The sequence below is a fragment of the Peromyscus leucopus genome, chromosome 10 (assembly GCF_004664715.2).
Source record: "Peromyscus leucopus breed LL Stock chromosome 10, UCI_PerLeu_2.1, whole genome shotgun sequence".
NCBI lineage: Eukaryota > Metazoa > Chordata > Mammalia > Rodentia > Cricetidae > Peromyscus > Peromyscus leucopus.
The window spans coordinates 88009132-88030163 of NC_051071.1; the positions used below are offsets into that span (position 1 = coordinate 88009132).

Here is a 21032-nt window from a genome sequence, read left to right on the forward strand (position 1 = left end):
CTCACAGGTACCTGTACACAGCACAGGCACACACACATAATTAAAATAAAGTAAATCTTTTCTTAAAAAGAATTACTTGAGCTAAGGGTAAGCAAAGAAAGCACTTACTATTAGCCAACAAAACTTCATGGGCGCTGAAGATGCCTCAGCCACTTTGGAAGTGTGTGACTTGAATGCCGTGTATGTATGTAGTGTGAAAATGATAACATTGCCAACATAAAAAGTAATTCACGGAAAAAAAAAAAATGAAGCTTGGTGCTGGAAGGATGGCCCAGTGGTTAAGAGCATTGGCCGTTCTTACTAAAGGGCCAGCTTCGATTCTCAGACCACAACTCTCCATCACTCCAGATCCAGGGGATCTGATGCCCTCCTCTGCCCAGGGGCATCAAGCATGCACACATACAAGCAAACTATGTGTAACATGAAATGAATAAATGTAATTAAAGAAAAAAATTAAGCTTTATGAGATTGGTGTTGTTACAGTGAACTAATTTGACTTTTCTTTCTCTTCATTATAGTCAGTGAATGGCTTTGAAGAATGTAAAGAAAAAATAAGCAATGAAAGGTAAATAATTTTCAACATGTGTTTAACACTTTGTTCTTTTTATTTTAATGAAATGAACAATTTTTGTTTTAAAATAAAAATAGCGATTAAATTATGGAACCATGGTTAAATATAGATAATGTCTTTTTGAGACAAGGTTTTAGCATATAGTTCTGATTGGCCTGAAACTGTGTAGCCCAGGATGGCCTCAAACTCACAGATATCCACCTGCCTCTGCTTCCTGAATTCTGGGATTAAAGAGATACACCACCATACCCAACATAATATGTTTTTCAAGGTTTGTTACAAGTAGATTCTCTTGACATAAGAAAATGTCTTTATAACTATTGCACAAAAAGAAAAAAAGTGTAGCATGCTCTTAACCATGATTTTAAAAAATGGGTTTAAAAGGAATGTGCCAGAAATGGTGGCTCCTGCTAACATTATGGGTGATTTTTTTTAATTTTTGTCCATTTTTCTGTACTTTCAAATTTTTAAGTTTTCATTAATAAGCAAATGAAACCAGGGTCGGCAAGATGGCTCGGTGGATAAAGGTGGTTGCTGCAAAGCCTGAGGACCTGAGTTCAATCCCTGGCACTCACATGGTGGAAGGAAAGAACTGACTCCTGAAGCTTGCTCCCACTTGTGTACCGTGGCATGTGTGCAAACACACATAAATCGTTAAATAAAATATAATGAAAATATTTTAAATAATATCAAACCAAGGGTATTAGGAAATTCTTTTTTATTTCTCTGTCTTGCTCTTGAGAGAAGAAGGTCTCACTATGTAGCCCCCAGAGGGCTGGGACTTGCTGTGTAGGCCAGACGGGACTTGAACTCATGGAGCTCTGCCATGCTGTATCTCTGTAACTCCAGCTTTGGGGAGTAACCCCTCTTCTGGCCTTCTTGGACGCACACACTCTTTAAAAAATATGAAAATAGCTTCATACCTAATCATCAGCAGACATCCAAGAAGTAGAGTGCTCTTTATTGGACAGAGGAAGAGGAAAGGATAGTAAATTAGTTTGATCTCCCAGGAAGACAATTAAAAATACCATTAAAATACAGGTTTTTGCATATTACTGATTCTTGAATGTGCTTTGTTGTTGTTGTTGTTGTTTTAATGTCATTAAAGCCGTGAAGAAATGCAGTACCCTCTTACCTAGCAATTTGACTTTTAAAGAATTTATTTCAACTCCTGTAAGAGAATATTTTTATAGAATCATCATGATAAATAATTGTAACATTGTTTATAGTAGAAAACATCATTTAAAAAGAAAAACAAATGATAAATTGGAGGGAGAAGTACTGTGATAACAAACAGGTGTTCAAAGGAATAGGGAAAAAAGGAATGCCTTATGGGAAGCTTGCCAAAATATGTCCTTGTAGACAAAAGTGTATGTAGTGGAATGCAAAATGACCTCATGGCTGCTAGAGAGGTGTCAGCAGTTAAGACTATATACTGTTCTTCCAGAGGTCCCAGGTTTGGTTCCCAGTACCAACATTGGGGCAGCTTACAACTGCCTGGAACTCCAGCTCCAGGGTGGAGTTACACATGGAGAGACATAAAAATAAATTAACCTCGTGGATGCAGAACTTGCAAATAAGTGTGAACTGCAACCCACAATGAGTTGGAGCAGAAAAAAATACCCACAGTAAAACCAATGTAAGGGTTCAGATGGCTCAGCTGAAGCCTGGAGTTTGGTTCCGAGGACCCACATGGCCGTTCACAGTCATCTGTAACTCTTCCGAGTTACCTTCTGTCGTCCTCTGACCTCCAGACTCCAGGGGCAGCAGGCACATGCCTGTTGCCTGTACAAACACACAGACAACACACCCATACACATAAATAAGCCAGGAAAAAAAAACCAGCAGGATAATTGCTGTCCTGCTTTTGACATTTGGGGAGCTTCAGTCTGTGCCCTGCTTTAGTGGGGTGCACTGGTCTCCTCAGACAGAGAACTCAGCTTAGTTCCCCTGACCATCAGAAAGTGAAAACCATGAGATTTTCATTTACCTCACCCACGCCTGAATGCCAACTTTCTGCCTAGTTTCCTTTTCCTAGTCACATCCCCAAGGCTGACCTGTGACTTGGCTTTCCATGGCTGTGGCAGGACACCCCAATTAAATCACACTGCAGGAAGAAAGGGTCATCGGAGCCACGGCTCCATAGGTTCCAGCTGATATTGCTTGACTCTGTTGCTCCGGATCTGTGACAAGGTGGAATATCATGACACACAGTGTGTGGTGAAGCAAAGAGAAGCTCATGGTGACAGGAAGTAAAGAGACAAGGAGGAGCTGAGATCCCCAGATCTCCTTCAGGAGCTCATTTCCAGCTCCCCAAATACTGTTAGCTGTGGACCAAGCCTTGAACACATGGGAATAAACTTAAGTTTTGAATCACAGCAGATGGCATGGTCTCTACCCCAGAATAATGAGAACTTGTGCTGAGTTTCATTACATTGAGTGAAACCGAGACAGTCTTCACCTGCAGTTGTAGCTAAAGATTATGTTCCTCCACAGGGACTCGTTTAAGTAACGTAAGACACACTCACATGATGCAGTAGTGAGTGGAAACTGCTTTTTTAAAATGAGAGGGAGGCTGGGGAGATGGCCGTCAGCAAGGGGCTGTGTTCCCAAGCATGAGAACGTGGGCTTGGGCCTTGGAACTCACGTTGAAGTAAAGCTGAGTGTGGTGCCGTGGGCTTGTAATCAAGCACTGGAGAAGTAGAAACGCCAGATTCATCCCTAGGGCTTCCTGACTGGCTGGGCAAGTTCCAACACTTGAGATATCCTGTCAGTGTACTACACCTGCGAGACGATATCCAAGGTAGACTTCTACTCCTGTACAGACACAGATACCTACATACCCTCACATACGTGTGCTCACATTGGAAAGAGGAATTATATGCTGATAAAAATAATGCCATCCATGTTGACACAATAAAACCATCCCCAAAGGGACTCCTTCAGTCCAAGATTCCGAGACCTGGAGTTGGTCTGCAGCCAACCCTGCTGCTGCACACTTAGTACATTTAGTGCCCACCATAAACCTGGAGAACTGTGCGTTGGAGACCTTACTTACATTTAGAGGTTCTTATGTTTAAGTTTTGTTTGTATTTTAGACAAGGTCTTGCTGTGTTGCTCAGGCTGGTCTCCAACACCAAAGTTCAAGTGATCCTCCTGCCTCAGCCTCCAGAGGAGCTGACAGCACAGACTCGTGCTATCATTCTAAGTTGGAATTTGATTTTTTTCAATCAGAACGTTTATTTTAGTTTTTTACATGTACCTGTTTGTTGTATGTGTGCCTAGGTGTGGCACACATGCCGCACTGTTAGTGTAGCTGTCAGAACACGGTGGCCGTTCCTTTCCTTCCTGTGGGTCCCAGGGATGAACCTGGCCATCAGGCCTGAGGGTCCACTGAGCCTTCTCAAGAGCTCAGGAAATGCCATGATACTGTAGTTGTTATAGTGGAAATAAGTGGCTTGAATCATGATATTTAAAATTATCTTGGAGACAAATTATTCCAAATGTGTTTGTTGGCACAGCTTGACTCGGGCATCACAGGAGGGGAAGTCGGTCGGAGAAGAAGCCACACGTGGAAGCGGCAAGCTGCCAGTAGAGGCCCAAGACCACGAGGGTGCCAGCAAAGGCAAGAATTTTATTACTAGGTTTTTCACTAAAAACAGTAGATAGGAAACATGCTTTAAAAGATGATTTCTCACAGTACATGGGCGCTCTTTGGTCATATGTATATGCTCTTTGGTTTTAAGCATAAAACTAAATCACACAGATATTGACTTTGGTTACTATAACCAAATTACTCACATAGAGCCTCAGTGGCTTAGGGGAAGCACGAAGTGTGTTGACATAAAAGGAAACAAAAAGTCATGATTTACTATTGTGTAATGAGAAACCAAAGAGCTCATCTGACTTGCAGTAAACTGGTGGAATGTGTGCAGTGCAGGAACCAGTTACCCTTGACCGCCAGCCTCTGCGGGGGCCAGCTGCTCCTTCCTCATGCCGCTTCATTTTACCAGACAAGCCAGTGGAGAAACACCAGCACTTCGCTTCTCTTTGCTCGTGTGTTTTAATGTTATATTACTATCGTGGGGGTGGAGTTTTATTATTTAAAGTCTGTTCTAGTTAGAGTTTCTATTGCTGTGATAAAACACTTTGACCAAAAGCAACTTGGGAAGAGTTTCTTCACTTTACACACTCTGATCCCAGTCTGTCACTGAGGGAAGTCAAGGCAGGAATTCCAGGAAGGATCCAAAGCAGAGGCCATGGAGGGGGTGCTGCCTCCTGGCTTCTCCCCACGGCTTGTTCAGCCTGCTTTCTGAGAGAACCCAGGACCACCTGCCCAGGGGGGCACTGCCCATAGTAACCTGAGCCCTCATGCGTCAGTCATTAATCAAGAAAATGTGACACACACACACACACACACACACACACACACACACACACACAGACTTGCCTACGTGGCAATCTGATGGAGGCATTTTCTCACTGAAGTTCCTTCTTCCCAGATAACTCTGGCTTCTGTCAAGTTGAAACAAGCAAACAACAAAACACCAAGCACAAAGCCTTAGTAATTTTGTTTGTTTTGGTTTGCTTTTGGTTTTTGAGACAGAGTCTTACTATGTAGGCTGGCTAACCTGGAATTTGTAACAGACCAGGCTGACCTTGAACTCACAGAGATCAACCTGCCTCTTCCCCTGAGTGCTGGGATAAACGACTAATGAATTCATGGCTTGAACCCCTTTCTGCTGGGGTAGACATATTGTGCACAGTGTCCCACGGGCTCCTGCAGCCCACGCTCATACACCTGGCCCTTGTTCTCCGATTGCATTCACCCTCCATTAGAAAAAAGTTACATTGTTTCATATGAGCAAACTGAGCATCACTGCTAACCATGCCCCAGCCAGACACTGAGCTTTTTGAAGGTTCTTGTCCAGCCCTGTATTCCTCATGGTGTTCATTCTGCTGCCCAAACAGTATCTGCACCACTACCACGCCCTAACCACTCAATGAGTTAAGGAACCCCCACTTTGGGATGGTCGTTGACTTCTATTATAAATAGTCCATATAGCAGGCACTCACTTGGACCCAGGCCCTTCTGGGCCCTTGTTTAATTCAACTCCTGAATAGCCCAAGAAAAGTTCTTCTGCAGGGAGAACACTGTCAGACACAGGACCTCAGCACTGAATGCCAAGAGTGGGTAGTGAAAAGGGAAGGCTGTGTTTTGAGAGCAATCTCCTGATGTGTGGACTGTCTGATGTCTTTGTCTCCATCTTCCCCAATGTCTAGAATCTAATGTAAAACAACAGGGAACTAGGTAGGTTTTCCTCATATAAATGGTGCCATTAAAGTCAAACAAAAAAGAAGACATGCTCCTTTCAAAAATACAAATATCTGGAAGTCGCAAGCCTTCCGGACTCACGAACAGTGGTGAGGTAGCTCCTTCCAGGCTGGCTGAAGTAGCCGTGCAGTGGGTAGACTCTGATCCTCAGCCAGTCAGCCATGCTGCTGTAAGTCTCATGTAGTCTTAAGACGCCCCTGTGTGTGAGACAGTGGTAAGTGAGAACAGGCTCAAGTGAGCTCTCTTATTCATTAAATCAGCTCTGGGGAGAGAACTGAAGAGTCATCTGGTCCTTTCTGATAGATCACCCCTTTTTGACAAATGAGGAGCTGGCTGCCCTGCCTGTGGTAAGAGTCCCTCCCTCCGGCAAGTACACCGGCACTCAGTTGCAGGCCACCATCCGCATGCTTCAAGGCTTGCTTGACCAAGGGATCCCTGCTCAGGAACTACAGGTAAGTGGTATGTGCGTTTATTTGATGGAGAATGTGGCCTTGTTAGCCCAAGGTTAGGAAAAACTTGCAGGTCTTTGAAAATACCGATTGCTTTCCAACCCTCCCTGTGAAGCTGACTTACTCCCAACCCTAAAAACACCATCTTACCGTATCTAATGACACATTAATTTTCCCAATGAGGATCTTAATGATATTAACTAAACAAGATCATGTTAACGGCTCAGAACTAGATAGATTTTTCTAATGATATCGTCCATTCCTCGTGCATAAAAATAATTTTATAAATAAGAAAGATCTGGACATGATGGCATATGCCTGTATTCCTAGCCTGTGGGAGTTGAAGGCAGGGGGTCGGGAGTTCAAAGTCCCCTGGCTTCTGCAGTGGGGGTGTTGGTACATGCAGCTGCTGCAATTAGACACGGCCCTTCTGGGGTATGTATGCCAGTTTGCAGCCCTCGCTCCTGCAATGATGAGAGAAGGCAGCCCCACCGGGCTTTTGTGGCAGCCTCGTCCCTGTCCCTCAAACTGTTGGCTTCATTGCGCATCCTTTCTTGCCACTGCAAGGAGGTACTTCACTGCGAGCTGCTGCTGTGTGTGTGCTTGTACTCGGAAGGTTCCATGGACTCACCCAAACTGGGTGGAGACTTCCGCTCTCTAAATCTCATTTTGTAGAAATGCATGAGTCTTCTTTAAGGTTGGGGGTTAAACATCACAGAAGCTCCACCACATCCTCTCTACAAGTTCTGTCCCCTTCCTCAGCACCTTGGTCATCTCTAAAAGGCACGTCGCCGTATTTATTTCCATTTTGCCTCTTGGGGGCTATGAGTTCTGTGGGAGCTAGACCTGTCCCTTTACTCCTCACATATTCCAAGCCTCACTGCAGTGCCTTGCATGTGTGTGAAGAGGCAGTTGACATCGCTCTTCTGAATGAGGGGATGAATGGAAATGAGAAAGAATTGACCATTGCCCAGTGAACTGTCTCACAACAGCAATACCAACACACACTGTGGCCTGTGATGCTGTGACAGATCACACTGTCAACAAAATACTCCAGATGTTGTCTTAAGCAAAACTTGATTCTGTAGGGTTTGGGTTTTATATAATTATTATTATTATTAAATATAGAGAGAGACATTTTTAAACTGAAATTAAAACTTAGATTAAGAAGTTCTATTAAATAAGCTGATTATGACATGTCCAGTCAAAGGTACTTGCCATTAACTCATTCCCGCAGTGGCTCACCAGATCCATACTGAAATCTCTGTTAGCACTCATAGCCAGCCCTAATCAGTACAGCAGAAGCATTTTCCTTGACTAAGTCTTGGCTTTAGTCAACAGATTTAACCTTATGTCCATTTTGTTCCTTGTAGAATCTTCAAGAATTAAAACCTCTGGATCAGTGTCTGATTGGACAAACTAAGGAAAACCGACGGAAGAACAGATATAAAAATATCCTTCCCTGTGAGTTCTAGTGTGGCTCTAATTGAGTGTGTGTGTTCCCTGGGAGTTCTGGCGTGGCTCTGAGTGTGTGTGTTCCCTGGGAGTTCCGGTGTGGCTCTGAGTGTGTGTTCCCTGGGAGTTCCTGTGTGGCTCTGAGTGTGTGTTCCCTGGGAGTTCCGGTGTGACTCTGAGTGTGTGTGTTCCCTGGGAGTTCCGGTGTGGCTCTGAGTGTGTGTTCCCTGGGAGTTCCGGTGTGGCTCTGAGTGTGTGTTCCCTGGGAGTTCCGGTGTGGCTCTGAGTGTGTGTTCCCTGGGAGTTCTGGCGTGGCTCTGAGTGTGTGTGTTCCCTGGGAGTTCCTGTGTGGCTCTGAGTGTGTGTTCCCTGGGAGTTCCGGTGTGGCTCTGAGTGTGTGTTCCCTGGGAGTTCCGGTGTGGCTCTGAGTGTGTGTGTTCCCTGGGAGTTCCGGTGTGGCTCTGAGTGTGTGTGCAGTGTGAATTGAACTGTTGGAGCTCTCCTGCTAGCCTGACCCATTGCACCTCACGCATTAGTACGTGTGTGCACACAGAAGCAGAGCTTTTCGTTGGTAACAAGTAGATCACAGTGCAAATGCTCTTTTCAGTGCTCTGTGGACTCTGAAGCTCAGTCGTGGCCATCTTAAACATCTGTTGAGATACTCCTGAATTTTTCGAAACCGTTTCTTGATTAGAAGTTAATTGGTGATATGTAATCAGTAATTCTCAAGTGTGTTCCACATCTGAATTGTCAAGCGTGGGAGGCAGCTCAGCTGATGCAGTGTTTAGAAGTGGAGACAAAAAGCTCCTTGAAGCTCGCTCTCCAGCCAGCTCAACCCAGTAGTAAGACTCAGGTCCCAGGGAGAGACCCTGTCTCAAAGAAGGGAGGTAAATGGCTCCTGAGGAATGACACCTCATTGACTTTACACACATATGCACACACGTGTACACGCACCACATGTCCATATGAACACAAAATATATGTATGTATATTATTCATATTTATATACATATTAATTGCTTCCAAATGATCGTTCTTGGATTTATGTGAAACCACACCATCAGTTTATTCTGCTTACTAAGTTTACAGACATGTGAATGGTAATGAGCAGCTGTGTGCATGCACGTGTCTGGTGAAGTGCCAGGCTTCATGAACCTTTCAGTTGTTTCAGATTCTAGAAGGAAATAAAAGGAATGATTTCAACCCATTTTAGCCAACAATGTGATTTTTTAAGTGTGTGTGTGTGTCCCAAAATTTTAACTTGGCAATTTCTTACGTATTAGCATTTTGGATTATAGCATGTGACGCTGATGCTATCATCACTGTAGCCCAGAAAAGACAATCTTGTTATAAATAATATGCAACTGAAATTTTTAATTAAGATAAGAAACATAAAATTCATTTTGAAAGTTTTCCTGTAAAAACTGAGTCTAGCCAGGCACACCTTTAATCCCAGCACTCAGGAGGCAGAGGCAGGTGGGTCTTTGTGAGTTCAAGGTCAACGTGATCTACAGAGTGAGTTCCAGGATAGCAAGGGCTACACAGAGAGGCCCTGTCTTTAATAAAAAAAAAAAAAAAGGGGGGGGGGAATCTAAGAAAGTTTTAAGAATGGGAGTAGACCATGGTTCAGCATTAAGTAGGTAGCAGTTGTTATATGAGGCCAAAATAAGTCAGATTTGTATTTAGAAGTCAGAATGGGACAAACTATAAATACAAAAGTAATTTATTGTTAGGAAGCAAATTGTGACCCAAGAGATAAAAGTCAAGCAATAAATTTTGAAAACTATTTTTAGAGGTTTTACCTTGATTGCCACCAAAATTACTTGTTAAATTTACGAATATTTAAAATAAAAATGAGGCCAGCACAGCAGGCAAGGATACTGATGGCCACATGGTAAAAGGAGAGAGACAACCTGCCATGTTGTCCTCCGACCTCCACACGTGTGCTGTGGCATGCTCCCCCAGAACACACATCTCACACACACACACACACACACACACACACACACACACACACACACACACACGTAATAACAAAAGGACAAAGTAGAAAGTTCTTCTCAGGTCCACATAAGAGTTAGATATGTCAATAATGATTGTAGCAGCTGCTTGGATAGTGTCATTTCAATGCAAACTTTTGTTCTGTGAAAGTGTTTGTCCCATCATTCAAGACTATTATCCTTGGTATCAAGATATTGACAGAGAAATAACAAAGGTGTTTGTGTTTGTTTCTCTGATTGCTTACTATGAAGTTCACCTTATATTTGTTAAGTTTAATTTTCATTACATACATTATCACATAAATTATACATATTTAGTCTATACATAAAATAAAATATATATTGGCAAACTCCCAAGTTTCACAGAAAGCCACCACACTGACATCTTCGATACAGTGTCATAACAAAACCATAAATATACATGGACTGCTGCCATGTGAAAACATCCTTCACCAAAGCATGTGGCAGTGAGTCTGGGGGGCTACAGGAACAGTCATGAGCTTTGACTGGTTATGTGTGAAACTCACAGTGACAGTGCATGATCATGACATGGACCTTTGGCTGTGGACATTCACAGATGACTCCACAAGAGTGCCTCTTGGAGACGAAGGCGGGTACATCAATGCCAGTTTCATCAGGATCCCAGTGGGGACACAGGAGTTCGTCTACATTGCCTGCCAGGGGCCCTTGCCCACCACCGTGGGGGATTTCTGGCAAATGGTTTGGGAGCAGAACTCCACAGTGATAGCAATGATGACGCAGGAGGTGGAAGGAGACAAAGTCAAATGCCAGCGCTACTGGCCGAGCATCCTGGGCACGACGACCATGGCCAGTGAGAGGCTGCGCCTGGCTCTCCTGAGAATGCAGCAGCTGAAGGGCTTCGTGGTGCGGGTGCTGAGCCTGGAGGATATTCAGGTGAGTCATCTTTGCTCCTCCTGAGCCTTGGCTCCCCTTCAGACAGCAGGCCTGCATGTTTCTGTGACCACTGCAGTGGAAGCGGGTCGTCTGCTGTGATTTCGGTTCTGAGACAAGGTCTCATGTAGCCCAGACTGGCCTCAAAAACACTGCAGAGCCACAGGCAGCCCGAAAGTCCTGATCCTCCAACATCCAGGGCAGTTTTAAGTGTGGCCCCTCACAGTTTCCTCTGGTAGACACTGAATTGGGGTGGGATGCTTCTAACGTGATCATCCTTTGCTTAGGAGTAAATAGTGAAAAATAGTTCAGAACTCTAACATACAAAGAAATTTGCCTTTTTTTTTAAGGTCCAACATCTAAGTAGACTAATCTATGCTGTTTTTAAAACTCTATGACTAGCTGGGCGGTGGTGGTGCACACCTTTGATCCCCGCACTCGGGAGGCAGAGGCAGGTGGATCTCTGTGAGTTTGAGGCCAGCCTGGTCTACAGAGCAAGATCTAGGACAGGCACCAAAACTACACAGACAAACCCTGTCTCGAAAAAACAAACAAACAGACCTCTTGATAAGGTCTCTATTTCTTTCTTTCCTGTCTGTTGTCTTGAGTCACAGTCTTGCTATGTATCCCTAAGCTGGCCTTGAACACTCCATTCTCTCTTGGTCTGAATACTGGAAATTAGGTATACACCATCACACCCAGCTTTGTGTATTTATGAAGAAGCCTTTTTATTCCTTACATTTTTTCTTTCGGTCTGATTCCATACACTACTCAAGTTTGAAAGATGAAAATAATATGAGGAACTGACTTAGGAATGGTGTGACATTGTAACTCTATTTTTACACTTTCAGACAGGAGAGGTGCGGCATATTTCTCATCTGAATTTCACTGCCTGGCCAGACCATGATACCCCTTCCCAGCCGGACGACCTGCTCACTTTCATCTCCTACATGAGACACATCCATACGTCAGGCCCAGTGGTCACACACTGCAGTGCTGGCATTGGGCGTTCAGGGACCCTCATATGCATAGACGTGGTCCTAGGACTAATCAGCCAAGATCTTGAAGTGAGTGAAGATACTGTTTAATCTACTGTTTAATAATGTGGGTATTGTGAGTGTCATAAAGGTCTGTGGGTGCTGTCCTTTCCCCTTCCAGGCCTTAAGTTTCTCTGTGAGATAGAGTCAGTACTATTCCCGTGCTTACAGGAGATATCAATGTCCAGAAGACAGTCCACTTTTTAAGAGGAGAATATTGGGCTTTGTTCTTGTTCTGTGGATAAGAAAAGAATGTTTTTGTTTGAAAATCAATGCTAATTGATTGCTCTAAGTAGTTATTCCTAATGTAAAAATATTACTAAAAGCAGGGCGGTGGTGGCACAGGCCTTTAATCCCAGCACTTGGGAGCAGAGGCAGGCAGATCTCTGACTTCAAGGCAAATTCCAGGACAGCCAGGGCTACACAGAGAACCTTGTCTCAAACAAAAAAAAAAAAGAAAGAAAGAAAGAATTAATGTATATTAAAGCAGATAACAGTATGATCTTACTTTTGGTTCCTAAGTTACTATAAAACCTACTTAATTGCCAAAATATCTTGCATTTAACTACATATATACTCTCTGATTGAAACCAGTGTCTCTTAAAGGATTTTAGGTGAAGCAGTTCTGTCTTGTGCTTGATACTCTGATGAGCTCTATAACCGAAGCGGGGAAACCCTACAGTCCAATCTGCCCTTGTGTTCAGTGTCAGCTAAATTAAAAAGATTTGGAAATTTATTCTGAATAGCAGTATGTGAGGAATATTGCTTATATTGTTTTATATATTTTAAGAAATTAGCTAGGTATCAGAAGAAGAGAACTTCTGTTAAAAATTTTCAACAGAGTAGACTCTGATTCTTAGAATCAACTAACCTGGCTCATAGGATCTGAGAGACTGAACTGACAAGCAGGGAGCCTGCATGGGACTGACCTAAGTCCTCTCCATATATGTGACAGATGTGTAGCTTGGTCCTCTTGTGGAACTCCTAACAGTGGGGACAGGGACTGTCTCTGACTCTTTTGTTGGCTTTTGGGTCCCTACTCGTCATACTCATGGGAGACCTGCCCTTTCCTAAACAGAAACAGAGGGGGTAGACTGGGGGGGGGGGTGGAAACAGGGGTTGGGAGGAGGGACTAATTTATTTTAAAAATTCTATGGTGAGTCAGCTGTGCATCTTCTGGTCTGTGTCTAATGCACTGCTCTGTGTCCTGTGCATCTTCTGGTCTGTGTCTAATGCACTGCCCTGTGTCCTGTGCATCTTCTGGGGTCTGTGTCTAATGCACTGCCCTGTGTCCTGTGCATCTTCTGGTCTATGTCTAATGCACTGCCCTGTGTCCTGTGCATCTTCCGGTCTGTGTCTAATGCACTGCTCTGTGTCCTGTGCATCTTCTGGTCTGTGTCTAATGCACTGCCCTGTGTCCTGTGCATCTTCTGGGGTCTGTGTCTAACGCACTGCTCTGTGTCTTGGCAGTTCGATATCTCTGACTTAGTGCGCTGCATGAGACTACAAAGGCATGGCATGGTGCAGACAGAGGTGAGTCCGTGTACACTAATGAGGATTTGTCTTAAGACTGTCATACTCTAGCTGGGCGGTGGTGGCGCACGCCTTTAATCCCAGCACTTGGGAGGCAGAGCCAGGCGGATCTCTGTGAGTTCGAGGCCAGCCTGGGCTACCAAGTGAGCTCCAGGAAAGGCGCAAAGCTACGCAGAGAAACCCTGTCTCGAAAAAACCAAAAAAAAAAAAAAAAAAAGACTGTCATACTCTTAAAGTGCTGTTAAACTTTGATTCTTTTATATTTGGGGGGCGGGGGGTAAGGAAGAAGTATTGACTGTGAACAAAAAGGGTTAGGTGAAAGGGACTTGCTGATGGCCACTCTGAAAGGTCTGCTAGGAACCTGGGCGTGCACAAAAGCTGAAATACAGCCGGGCGGTGGTGGCGCACGCCTTTAATCCCAGCACTCGGGAGGCAGAGCCAGGTGGATCTCTGTGAGTTCGAGGCCAGCCTGGGCTACCAAGTGAGTCCCAGGAAAGGCGCAAAGCTACACAAGAGAAACCCTGTCTCGAAAAACCAAAAAAAAAAAAAAAAAAAAAAAAAAAAAGCTGAAATACAGCCGACACGCCCTCTCAGATCTGCATAGAATTCTTCTTCCCACAGACCTGTGCAATGGTTACAACTGAACTCCGGCTGTGGTTATTGTTTTATTACTTTCCATCTAATATACTGTGGGCTTCTTTTTATTAAGATTTTATTTTAAGATCTGCTAGGACTGTAGTTGTGGGCAGCTGTGAACCACCATGTGGATGTTAGGAACCAAACTCCATGCTCTCCAGGAGCAGCCAGGGCCCTTGCTGGCTGGGTCATCTCTCCAGCCCATTGTGACGCCTTTCCATTTATTTTCAGATTCATTCATTCTTTGCCACATGAGAAAAAAAACCTCAGATCTCAGTATCATCAGCTTAGGCATTAATTTTACCATAACAACTCATTTATCAAAGCTCATTGATTTCTTTACTCTTTTGATCAAAAGTATTCAAAGAAAATAATTTCATATTTATTACTAAATTGTATGTTATTTATTGTAGTATATTACATATTAAATTTATATTATATTTTAATTTCTACTTCTGGCCAGGTGGTGGTGGCACACAGTTTTAACCCTAGCACTTGAGAGACAGAGGCGAGCAGGTCTCTGTGAGTTAAAGGCCAGCCTGGTCTACCAAGTAGACAGCTAGGGCTACACAAAGAAACCGTCTCAAAAAAACAAAATAAATAAATGAATAATTTTTATTTCTATGTTTTTGCTCTGAAATAGTTAAAGAAGCTTATTTTGATAGATTCTTGGCTGTTAATTTATTTATATTTTAAAACAACATGAGTTCAGTAAATAGGAAATCTAGACTTTAGAGATTGGGGCCGCAGCTCAGTAGTAGAGCACTTGCCTCACAAGTGCCACGGCCCTAGGTTTGGTCCCCAGCACCAAAAAGTAAAATCAAATCACACACACAGAGAAAGATTTCTTAGGATATGTATGCAGTCCAGGATCATTCTGTACATAACCCACTGGCACTTTCCCTTCCGATTTTTTATCAATTTGTTTGTTGTTTATAATTTTATGGCACTATACGGTTGTGTGCCCTGACTCTTACATTTAGCATTTAAACAAGGCAGTTCCTATTTCCAAATTTCTCAAGCCTCAGTGTGTGTAATTTATTTATGTAGTGAAGCCTCTCTCTGTTCCTCCCCTACAGGGTCAGTATGTTTTCTGTTATCAAGTTATCCTGTATGTCCTGACTCATCTTCAGGCTGAAGAGCAGAAGACATACCCAGGGCTCCCACAGTGACAGGAGCAGCCTCCCATGTGCCTCCCATGTGCCTCCAGCTGACTCCTGCTCCGCTCAGACAAGAGCAGCCAGGCCAAGCAGTCACAGCCTTGCTGCTGAGTCCCTCATCCTTAGAGGAGGGCGCTCCTGGAAGACATATGTATGTATCAGGATGTGGTACTTTTATAGCTGCTTTGACCTCTGATAATTATCAAAACTCATTTAACCTGACCTGAACACGGCAGGTCTTAGGGCTGGAGGCAGCATTTGATCAGAGTGGACATTGTTACAAAGACATACTGAATCTATTTTTAATGTACCAAATCTTGTTTATAGCAAATTTTTCCAGTATTTTAATAAAGTAGATTTATTTTATAGAGGATACTTGAAGCCAGTATTTAAGCTTTTAATGACAGTAATATTGGCATAGAAAAGAAACTAGCAATGTTTACTGTATCGGTTTCTAATGTTTACTCTATACAATTTCCTGTAATATATTTATATACTTTTCATGAAAATGGAGTTATCACATACCCATTTGTACCTCTGTCATCTCTTTTTAATACGTCATCTCACTTTGTAAATAAAACTACACCTTAAACTTGGACAACCAATGCATGTGTCTTCAGTGTTCTTAATGATAGCCAGGCCTCTGGGAGCCAGTGGACATCTGCACCCTAACTTGGCCATTTCCCAGTTGGTCCGGTCACACAGCCACCAGGACAAAGTATGTCAGAAGCCCTGATGGGTCTTCAGAAGGGGCCAGCATGAGGGTCATGATTTGGCTTGCTTTTCTCTGCCCTTGACTGGCACACACTCCAGCTTCTGTGTCTCACTGAGGGCTAAACTGGGAGCTGTAAAGTCCCCGCCATGGTAATGTTCAGAGTGCACAGCTGACCAAGCCTTAGTGAGAGATGACAATCAGCTCCCGGGCGGGAGGAGGCGGGGTTGGAATATTTTACTTAGCAGGAAGGACAGGGCTCATGCTCCAAGAGGGTGCCCAGTGATTCTCTGAACCCCATGCTGGCTTATTTCACCCCATTCTAGAACCCAGGTCTCCGGTATTCCTCCCAGCCTGCTCCACTTCTGAGCTGTTTCTGATCTTACCTAAGTACAGTTGAGGAGGCTCACACAGCCCATGGTGGTGCCTTTGACTCCCTACCAGGTAACAGGTTTGCATACTCATCCTGCGCATGACAGACCCTCCCTCACCTTGCTCTCACCTTTCCCCGCCCATTGGAAGCGTATGTTCATAGGTTCAGTTGTAACCAACACTGTCATGCAGCTGTGGGAGGAGAGGGGAAAGGGATTCTGTTGTTTGTAGAGGGTGCTGGGCCACAGAGAGCCAGGAGCCAGCACAGCTGGAGGAGACTTTTTCTAGAAAGAATGTCGCTGAGAAATGGAAACTGGAGAGAGGGTGCAAGTTGAGGTTTCTGCATCTGAGTGGAAGGCTTATAATTGTGTGACTGTCCTCAGCTCCACCCCATGGAATGGCAGGGCCACTGTGGCCAAAGTGCCAGGTAAAGAAGGCCACAGTGCCAGGGGACGTGTCTGGGAAGTCAGAGGTCAAATCTGTGACTGAAGACAGCCCTGAATTTGCTGTGTGCTAGAAACATCTGCCCAAGCATGCAGTGGTTCACACAATGATTGATTCTAGTTTACATAATAGTTCTGGGAGGCCAGCAGCCCAGTGGTGTCTCTGCCTCTTCTGTTCTCCCTGTTTCTGTAAGAACGCAGGATGATGGCTGCCCCGTGAGCCACAGATAGCTCTCCAGGTCGTTCTCAGAAGAGCACAGACAGCCACATGTGGAGTAGACGAAAGCACCCAGTCAGGCCTGGGCCACGCCACTGCCACTCCACCCTTCAGTGAGAACAGGCCAGCGGACAGCTTGCACACGGGCCCGTGTGAGCGAAAGGCGTTGCTAAACTGAACTAGATTACATTCTAGGATAAATGCTAGAGAGGGTGGGACTTGTGGAGAGAATGGAAGTGTGCACGCTGTTGGTAAGAATGGAAATAGTGCAGCCATTGACTTGAGCGAGGTTGAGCTGTACCAGTCTATATAGCCCGAAGAAATGCCTGCACACTACTGTTTACTGGAGTTCTCGATATTCATAATAGCTGTGCTATGGAACCAGCCCACGTGCCCATCTTCAGGTATGCAATGGATATGGATTATCATCCAGCTATCAAGAGGACTGAAGTTGGCCACTATCGGGAAGATGGATGTATCTAGGAGATGCCATGCTATGTAAAACAAACCAGAAAAACAAGTTCTCTCTAATACATGGAAATATAAGGGGGGAAAAAAAACCCTGAAAAGTAGTCATTACTAGGGAGGAGGGAGGAGTTTGGGGGAGCAGGTAAGGGCGGGAGAGGAATGCCTGGATATGACCCATGCTTGCTGCAGATGGGTATGGAAACATCATTGTGAATTCCACTGACATACACAGTAAATGTGTTCATTTTAATAGAATGGCACTGTATACAGTTATGAGCGCTGCAGAAACATCAATTTAGAAACATCGGTTTAGAGCCAGGCATGGTGGCTCATGTCTGTAATCCCAGCTCTGAGCTAGGTTTGCCAGGAGTTCAGGGCCAACCTAGGCTACATAGTTCCAAGGCAGCTTGCTGAAACCTGTTTCAAAAGACAAGTTAGCCTGCATCTAACTTTGGGAGCTGTGCCCAGTAGAGATATTTCTAAATTGTTGTGATAAGTAAGAGAGAAGTGGACACTGAGGGAAGAGGGAAGGTATTTGGGGGCTTTGTTTGCAGAGAGCCTGCCAAATCTTTTGGTTTAGAGATGACTAGTTATTTAAAATGTGATGATACAAAGCCAAGAAACTTGAAATGCAGCTTACAGCAGCTGTTCCAGTCGCCGATGCATGGCAATGGGAGAAAATGTTCATGTTTTTCTTAATTCAGAAATATTCAAGGTACCTTCTTTTTGTGTGTGTTTGGTTTTCTTCCTCTTTTTTTATTAATCAATTGATTTTTCCCAGCCCAATCAGTTTCCTCCCCCCAAGTCCCTCCCCTTAACTTCCCCCTCATCCCCATCCACTCCCTCTCCCTTCCCTTCAGAAAAATGGAGACCATACATGTATATCAGCCAGCCATAGAACATCACATTGCAGTAAGACTAGGCACTTCCTCTCCTGTTAAGGCTGGAGAAGGCAACCCAGCTCAAGGAAAGGTGTAGCTAGAGTTTTCCTGCCTTGCCCACAGTCAGGACAAATCTCTGTCACCCGCCAGTCCCACAGCCGCTCAGACCCAACCAAGTAAACACAGAGACTTATATTGCTTACAAACTGTATGGCTGTGGCAGGCTTCTTGCTAACTGTTCTTATAGCTTAAATTAATCCATTTCCATAAATCTATACCTTGCCACGTGGCTCGTGACTTACCAGAGTCTTCACATGATGCTTGTCCTGGCGGCAGCTGGCAATGACTCCTTCCGCCTTCCTGTTCTTTCTTTTCTCCTCTCTGTTAGTCCCACCTATACTTCCTGCCTGGTCACTGGCCAATCAGTGTTTCATTTATTGACCAATCAGAGCAATTTGACATACAGACCAACCCACATCAGCAAGGGTCCCAAGAGCAGGCGATAGGGTCAGAAACAGCCCCTACTCCCTCTGCCTGGAGCCCCACAAGAAGACCAAGCCACACAGCTGCAACACATGTGCAGAGGGCCCAGGTCAGTCCCATGCAAGTTCTCTGGTTGGTGGTTGAGTCTCTGTGAGCCCCTACGAGTCAGCTGACTTTTGTGTGTTTTTCCATGGTGTTCTTGGCCCCTCCAGCTCCCATAATCCTTCCTCTCTGTCTTCCACAGGATTTCCCAAGGTCCACCTAATGTTTGGCTGTGGGTCTGCATCTGTTTCCATCAGTTGCTGGGGGAAGCCTCTCTGATAACCATTGAGCTAGGCAATAATCTATGAGAATAGCAGAATATCATTAGGAATCATTTCATTGACTTTTTCTTTCTTTTTTGCCAGTCATGTTTGGTTCTATCCTAGGTTTCTGGACTGTCCAGCTGCTGGGTCCTGGTCCTCCAGGCAATGTCATGGGTGGGCTCCCATCTCATAGTATGGGTCTGAAGCTGGAACAGTCATTGGTTAGCTATTTCCATAATTTCTGTGCCACCTTTGTCCCATCACATCTTGTAGGCAGGACAAATTTTAGGTCAGAGGTTATTTGGCTGAGTTGGAGTCCCAATCCCTCCACTGGAAGTCTTGCCTAGTCACAAGAAATGGCCGGTGTTTCAGAATATTTGTTTAACTATGTAAAGATGTGTTGCTGTTTTTCCTTGCCTGCCTAAGGCACCTGATTGGTCCAATAAAAAAAAACTAAACAGCCAATAGCAAGAGAGGAAATATAGGTGGGACATCTAGGCAGGGAGAGTAAATAGGAGGAAGACTTTAGGCTTGAGAATAAGAAAGAGAGAAAGAGACACCAGAACGATGCCAGGGACCAGACAGACAGACATGAAGGAAGCAGAAATATAGGACATACAGAATGAAAGAAAGGTAAAAAGCCCTGAGACATAATGGAAATGAATAGAAACGGGCTAAATTAAGTTTTAAGAGCTAATGGGACAAGCCTAAGCTAAGGCCAAACATTCATAATTAATAATATGTCTCCATTTCTTTATTTTGGAGCTGGTTGATGGCCCAAAGAAAATTCCAACTACAGGCCAGTTCAGGCTCCTTATTGCCCATTACTAAGAGTCATAGTTAGAGTCACCCTCATAGCTTCCTGGGAGTTTCCATTGCAGTAGGTTTCTAGCTCAGCCCAGAGATGCCCCTGATTCTAGTTGTCTTTCCAAGTACTCTCGCCCTGCATTCTGCCCCAACCTGTTCCCTCCTGTTCCCATGCCCACCCCCCTTTCAGACCCCTCCCCCATCCACCTGATGTGTCTGTTCTATTTCCCCTTTGGTGAGATTCATGCGTCCCCCTTGAGCCCTCCTTATTACTTAGCTTCTTTGTGTCTGCAGATTGTAGCATGGTTATCCTTTACAGCTAGTATGCACTTATGAATGAAGACATACCATATTTGTCTTTCTGGGTCTGGGTTACCTCACTCAGAATGACCTCTTCTAGGTCCATCCATTTGCTAGCGAATTTTATGATGTCATTGTTTTTATCAGACCAGTAATACTCCATTGCATAAAGGTACCACATTCCCTTTATGCATTCTTTGAGGGGCATCTAGGTTGTTTCCAGTTTCTGGCTATTACAAATAAAGCTGCTATGAACATAGCTGAGCAAGTGTCCTTGTGGTATGGTGGAGTGTCCTTTGGGTATATGCCCAGGAGTGGTATAGCTGGGTCTTGAGGTAGATCGATTCTGAATTTTCTGAGAAACCGCCATATTGATGTCTGTAGTGCTGTACAAGTTTGCTTTCCCACTAGCAGTGGAGTGTTCCCCTTGCTCCACATCCTCTCCAGCATGTTATTTGTGTTTTTGATCTTAGCAATTCTGACAGGTGTAAGATGGAATCTCGGAGTTGTTTTGATTTGCATTTCTCTAATGACTAAGGATGTTGAACATTTCTGTAGTTGTTTCTCAGCCATTTGAGATTCCTCTGTTGAGAATTCTGTTTAAATCTGGGTTTTTTGAGAAAGGGTTTCTCTGTGTAACCCTGGCTGTCCTGAAACTCACTTTGCAGGCCAGGCTGGCCTCTAACTCAGAGATCCGCCTCTCTGCCTCCCAAGTGCTGGGATTAAATGCATAAGCCATCACTGCCCAGCTTCAAAGTGCCTTCTTATGATGGAGATATATTTGACAAAGTATTGGTTAACCTGCAGAAAATTTGAAGATTAATTAAATTTTAATGTACCAATTTCAGTTTGTATTTGAGTGCAGGTATCAATACAGCACCTGACTGTGCTGACCCTAATGGGACATCTGTTTTCTTCCCTTTATAAGAAAGCAAGCCCGGATATGAAGGTGATCC

At 44.2% G+C, this 21032-nt stretch overlaps 1 protein-coding gene across 6 annotated transcripts in view; it reads left to right on the forward strand.

The window, feature by feature from the left end:
* The window catches only part of Ptpn13 (protein tyrosine phosphatase non-receptor type 13), a 190523-nt gene extending 174830 nt beyond the window's left edge, over window positions 1–15693 (forward strand). For 5 of the 6 annotated variants that reach the window (XM_028867296.2, XM_037209229.1, XM_037209230.1 and 2 more), the window contains 8 exons: window positions 519–565; window positions 4093–4196; window positions 6210–6358; window positions 7729–7819; window positions 10388–10725; window positions 11574–11789; window positions 13230–13292; window positions 15008–15100. In XM_028867296.2, coding sequence (XP_028723129.1) covers window positions 519–565; window positions 4093–4196; window positions 6210–6358; window positions 7729–7819; window positions 10388–10725; window positions 11574–11789; window positions 13230–13292; window positions 15008–15100 — 1101 coding nt within the window. Of the gene's footprint in view, window positions 1–518; window positions 566–4092; window positions 4197–6209; window positions 6359–7728; window positions 7820–10387; window positions 10726–11573; window positions 11790–13229; window positions 13293–15007 lie in introns of all 6 variants that reach the window. The other variant, XM_037209228.1, reaches the window with a different exon arrangement.
* Window positions 15694–21032: the final 5339 nt, after the last annotated feature.